Here is a 6,000-nt window from a genome sequence, read left to right as displayed (position 1 = left end):
TGTTAATGAGTCGAATCGAACATAATCTTATTTATTTGTGTTCATTTATCAATGTTTGCAAACAAAGCTTATGTTTATTGGTAGTGTTCGAATTCAGTTTGTTAAACAATGTCATCGTTGGAGCTCGTGTTATTGTCCGGCTTGATTAAGTTCTTTTTTTTTTTAATTTATTTTTTAATTAATAATTGTATATATTACAAATATATATTTTTAACGAATATTCGTGAACAAGTCTCGAGCTTGTTTATTAACAAAAATGAGCCTAATTATTTTAGTCAAATCTATTCATTTACGTTAGTCGATTCTACTCATTTATGTTTGTGAACGAGTTTAAATTGAGGTAAATCAAATGGAGTTCAGAAAGAGTTGGTTCATTTAACAATTCTAAATGTGGGGTTATAAACCCGGTCGTACTAAGACTGTGGTCATGTTGTACAATTTTGTTGTGATTGATATTTCTATGTACACATTTTGCAATGACAGTTAATTTTGAAAATAAGACAAAAATAATTAAAATTATTTATATTAAGATTACGGTTGACATTTTTTATAATATAATTAAGATTAATTAATTTTCATATTTACATTTTGATTTTTAGTAATAATCTTATAATTCAACGGTAACAACGCTTTTTTTGTTTCAACCGTTCGTTTGGGTATAGAATTGTCAACAAATCGAACCGATATAACTTAAAATATTTGTGTTCATTCGTGAATTCACGAATCCGTGTTTATTTGTTAAATAAAATTGTTTGAGCTCATGAATATATTCATGTTGTTGGGTGAATTCAAACACACTCTTTTAGCCTCCTCATTTGCGAATGACTGCAAAAGTGCGGACTGTTTCATTAATAAAAATTTCTATCGACATTGTTGGACTCAGGTTCATTCCAAATATTTACTGACGAACAGATAGATCTATTGGCCATAGCTTACATTCACGCAGGGCTATCCGCCTGCGCTTCGCATCACTCTACTTCTGTGTAATCCAAAAAAATACATATTCTGCTGCTTTGCGTCTCCGGAGGAGTCCGTATCGGCTTCCTCCGCGGAGGATATGGAGGCAGTCTCTGCGCAGATCCAGGGATTCTCTGAGACTTTCCTTGCATTTCATTTTACCAAACCTAACAGCAGACACTGTGTTTTCTTTAAATTTCGCCCTTGTGTTGCCAGAACACCAACTTTGCGATGTGCCTGTCGCGTTTCGGCGTTCGCCCAGAAGATGTCGGATGACGGTGGCGGTGAGGAGTATAGTCGATTAGATGATGATAACGGCGTGTTAGGTTCGGTATCCGAGGATGCTCTCTCTTCAACCCAGGTAAAAACAATGCCCGGGCAAATTCAAAATGTTTCTTTGTGTGTGAGGTTGGCACTTCTTATTTGGCTATACTCTTGGCATCGAGCTAACGATTTGGAAGCTATTTATTCTTACAAATGACACGATCCCGTTTCGCCGTGCTGGTTTTATCTAGATCAATAACATGTTCTGAAATATTTGATTGATCCTGATCTTAAATAAATATATATTTTGTTCTTCGGCTCTCGCTGGCTCCTGAACTGCGTCATGGACTCCCTGGAAATTGTCTGCTTGGGAAGATTGCATTCTAGTTATCCTCATTTTGACTGCACGAAGGAACATCTTATACAACTATTTTTTAGTGTGTCAAACATTATGCTATGGATATGCTCTGTGTTGATAACCTTAATTTCACTGAGTGTTCTGGGAGCTCATAGTTTGGACAATTGAACACTGCCTCTGTTTCGTAAACTGGTAAAATGGAAACATGCTAGGGTCCATGTTTGTATTTACTAGAAGGATAGGAGATATAGGGGCCTGCTTACTTGAACGTCTAAAATAAGGCGTGTGGCTTATATGGGTGTAGATATGGACTTGTGAATGGAAATGGAAGCAGGAAATTGATTGATCTGAACTGAAAGCATTAATTTCACAAACAATTTCATGCCACACTGTATTAACGTATCTCTACTCAAACTACTTCTAAATTTCAGATCCATAAGTAGCAATATATGTACTATTTTTTTTTTCCCAGATGGAGGGTATTTATTCTTTTCCATATTCTTGACAAATATTATTAGCTGCGGTTGTGCTCCACAAGCACATAGAAATTATATTGGTTTCTATAATAAAGTTCATTAAGGGATATGGTAAAATAGCTTCACGGGTTGCGTTTTCATACTCTTTCTCATGTTCTGAAGGGTAATTCAGATCTCAGAGAGTGTAGTGGAAAGGATATAAAGTTAATTACATCTTCTCTAGTGGCCTCATATGGAACCACAACTGGTGGGGGTACAAGGGCTGGACTTTTCAGAACGCCTATATCCGGAGGGGTGCAAAGTGCAACTTCAGCTCATGGTTTGCCTAGACCAGCCTTAGCAGTCAGGAATTTAATGGAACAAGTAAGACTTCTTTATTTCATTTATTTTGCACTTTTTTGTTCCCTTTATTTTGTTCGTACAACTGGAAACTTTCTAAAGGAGCATCTGACATCTCTTGACAATATCTTGTTTCAATCGGCATCAAAGGCAGGATTTGCCCACTTGTGTACTGTGATGTCTCGCATGCACCACCGGAGAGAAGGTTATCCATTTGGCTCACTTGTAGATTTTGCACCCGATCCGATGGGACGTAAGTCAAACAACTCGTGCTCTTATATCTGCATTAGGATGACCTTGTTGGATATTTGGAGTTTACCCTCTGCTGTTCCATTGCTGATATATCCAAGAATATTGTACAGAATGTCATCCTGCTGTTTCCCCTTTTCCCTCCATCTTATTTATTTTCTTATTTTGTTAACTTCAAGCCAAATATTGTAATTCTATTTTCTTTGCCTTAGATAGTGTTGTCTTTTTCTAACTGATCAGTATAAGTTCTTTCTTTCATTGACATTGGAGAGCTACATGTTTCACAAATAGGAAGAAGAGAATGTTTTCTTTCATTTTTGCGATAAACATTATATTACTTATGTATAAATAATGCCCCAATTTTCTATTTTAGTCTTAGTCCTGATTACATACATTTCATGTGATCCTCATGAGCTGAATATCCCTTTAACTAAATAAACTTTTCTTTTTTAAATTTTTTATTATCAAACAAATTGGTTTACCATATTCAGTAAATGTCTTGAGTTGATTGACTAAACTGTGTTCCTTCGATGGTGATATCAACATATTTTTTATATTTCTAAACATATAAAAATGAGTTGGGAGCTCTGTGAATTTGAATGACCTCCCCACACACATATATATAACTATGTATGCATATCATGCATCTCCAACTCCTGTGTCCACATTATCATCTTGGTTTACCTCCCTATTGCTTTTGGTATAATAATGGCTATATGGATTTTCTGTTTCTTTTGATGATAATGAGAGAAGGTATATTGAGTTTTGAAATCATTCATTGCAAAAGACAAACTTGTAAACTAGAGAGATTTGTCTAAACAATATATAAAAAGAGACTGAAATCTAATTTGAGAACTGAGGAATACTGTGTGGTATTCTTCTTTACAGATCCAATATTCTCATTCTCACCATTGGCTATACACACTAGGAACTTGTTAGCTGATCCAAGATGTTCACTAGTTGTACAGGTTGACATCTTCTTTTTTAATTGTTTTCATGCCACAGTTTGTTACTGTATTTCTTTAACCACAAATATCTTTAGATTCCGGGATGGAGTGGCTTGTCCAATGCACGGGTGACAATCTTTGGCGATGTGTACCCCCTCCCAGAAGATCAGCAGGTGGTTATCTGGCTCAACTGAAATTGTGAAACTTGTAAATTTATCTAATCTGGCAATGAAAAGTACTCTTGTGCTTCATGGGCATGGAATTTTTCAGGAAATGTTGTGGACTATGTTCCCTGCAGACATTGGAACTAATCTGACAAATGCATACCTGATAGTTAATTGTGATTAACTGCTTTCGATTGTGGTCTACAATCATTATTCTTGGAACCCATGTTGTATGGAAGTTCATATTTTTCTTTTTGCTTGCAATCTGAATCTATATTATTTACGTAGATTTAAATGCCATTCCTGCTTTTAATCCTTGCCTTTTGCTGGTATTTACTTGTTTAGGATATAGCAGAAAGGAATAATAGAAAAAGAGCTCCATTATAAAGATCTTGTGAATCAGCCCTATTGAATCCTCCTAGCCTCCCTTTCTTTCACCCACTATATATTTGGTGTATTTTGAAATAATCATTCAAAGATTTTCCTTGCATATTGCTACGGAGTTTTAAATGTTCATGTAGGTCTCTCACTTGATTTTTTATGTTTACAGAAATTTTTTTTCTCATTTTTATATCCAGGAATGGGCTCACAGACACTATATAGCAAAACACCACCAAGGACCTTCTCAGCAGTGGGGAAATTTCTACTACTTTCGGATGCAGAAAATAAGGTATACTAATTTTTGTAACAATGCTTTATTATATGATAAATCCCTCTGTTCTATAATTGCTGGCATTTGGATGGGTGGGTGAACCAACCAGAGTGATGGATGGGTGAACCAACCAGAGTGATGGATGGGTGAACCAACCAGAGTGATGGATGGGTGAACCAACCAGAGTGATGGCTGGCTCATGGTGGCTGAAAACATTGGCCATAACATATTATTGAACATCTCAGTTCAGTGGCTTTGCATAATGCAACTCCTTAATTGTTTTTGTCTTGCCTCAAGTTAGTGTTGTCTACATTGGGAAACCTGTGGTTTTATCAATGGAGTCATACTGCTATTGTTTGGATAATATGCAGATTCAGAAACTGCCAACTCATTCAACTTTCAAATTGTTTCAACAAGAAACTGATATGGATAATTAAACAATGTTACATGATGCAGTGATATCTATTTTATTGGTGGCTTCGGAACTGTTGCTTGGGTTGATGTTAAAGAATACGAAGCCCTTAAGCCTGATAAGATTGCTGTTGATGGGGGTGAACAAAATTTAAAGGTTTGTGCTTGGCTTTGGCAAGTTACATTTCATGTGTAGGATGCTCGTGATTAATATAATAGAATTGAAATGAAATGTGTAATATTCTTTATTAGGAATTAAATGCTATGTTTTCAAAGCCGCTTAAGGAGCTTTTGTGCAAAGAGGCAGAGGTGGATGATGCGGCTCTTATATCTATAGACAGCAGGGGGGTTGATATTAGAGTCCGGCAAGGTGCCCAGGTTCTCTCTCTGCCATATTGCTTGCTGCAAGCTGGATGCTTGCTTGGATGATAATTGTGATTGGCTTAAATATATTATCACCAAATTCTTGGCAAAGTGATTGAAATGGACTGCCTAACCCGCTTTTAAAGGCTAACATACAAGCACTTAGCATTGGGTTAAGCTGGCTGAATCGATCCTTTGACCAGTGATATTTTTTGCCGGGATTTCACAATAGATCGACTGCACTGCTATAATGATGTGTGTGTGTTTTGTGCAGTTTAATGTTCAAAGAATTTCATTTGAAGAAGGTCAAAGTGTGGAAACACTGGAGGAAGCAAAGCATGCGTTATGGAAACTGATAGATAGAGGCCGAGTTGAGAACTTGCATAAGTGAAAGCGCAGCCCCTAGCACAGATGCACGCACACACAGGCATTTGCCTACATCTGCACATACGTATAGCGTAGCGTAGTGAGACTTATTAAGCAGTTTGCGACTTGTAATGTTGAGTGTAGATGTTTGAAAGGTGAGTATAGTCTGTGTATGTATGTGAGCATCTCTCTCTCTCTCTCTCTCTCTCTCTCCACATGCGCAGGCAGAAACACAGGCTTAGCTCGCTAACTTATATATGAACAAATGGGAAGTTAGTCTGCGCAGGCAGGCAGGCAGGCAGGCAGCGTCATTGCCAATGCAGCTAGCTCGGTAAGATCATGTGCTTTTATGTTCTCTTATAAACATGTCTGGAATTTGTTCATTTCTTTACTCCTATCAAAGAATTATTATACTAGCTTTATAAATTTTCTTACAAACAAAGTTTGAGCAGTG

At 36.8% G+C, this 6,000-nt stretch overlaps 1 protein-coding gene across 2 annotated transcripts; it reads left to right on the top strand.

Annotated features, from left to right (window-relative positions):
• Positions 1–852: 852 nt before the first annotated feature.
• On the top strand, positions 853–5,739 carry LOC127263130 (uncharacterized). Of its 2 annotated transcripts, none has more exons than XM_051292104.1 (9): positions 853–1,318; positions 2,218–2,418; positions 2,545–2,647; positions 3,532–3,611; positions 3,686–3,763; positions 4,333–4,424; positions 4,863–4,974; positions 5,070–5,187; positions 5,455–5,739. In XM_051292104.1, the coding sequence occupies exons 1-9, from the start codon at positions 1,058–1,060 to the stop codon at positions 5,457–5,459; spliced, it is 1,050 nt and encodes a 349-aa protein (XP_051148061.1). In that variant the 5' UTR covers positions 853–1,057; the 3' UTR covers positions 5,460–5,739. The 2 variants fall into 2 exon arrangements, with proteins under 2 accessions (XP_051148061.1, XP_051148060.1); XM_051292103.1 differs by having other exon boundaries at positions 861–1,318; positions 5,070–5,195.
• Positions 5,740–6,000: the final 261 nt, after the last annotated feature.

The sequence above is a fragment of the Andrographis paniculata genome, unplaced genomic scaffold, assembly GCF_009805555.1.
Source record: "Andrographis paniculata isolate CXL003 unplaced genomic scaffold, ASM980555v1 Contig66END, whole genome shotgun sequence".
NCBI lineage: Eukaryota > Viridiplantae > Streptophyta > Magnoliopsida > Lamiales > Acanthaceae > Andrographis > Andrographis paniculata.
The sequence above is the reverse complement of the archived record's forward strand: the minus strand, read 5'-3'. Positions and strand labels throughout refer to the sequence as shown.

Coding starts and splice junctions, on each gene's coding strand:
- LOC127263130 (XM_051292103.1), top strand. CDS start 1,058: ATGGAGGCAGTCTCTGCGCAGATCCAGGGATTCTCTGAGACTTTCCTT. Junction 1,319..2,217: donor ATGCTCTCTCTTCAACCCAG/GTAAAAACAATG, acceptor CATGTTCTGAAG/GGTAATTCAGATCTCAGAGA. Junction 5,196..5,454: donor GAGTCCGGCAAGGTGCCCAG/GTTCTCTCTCTG, acceptor TGTTTTGTGCAG/TTTAATGTTCAAAGAATTTC.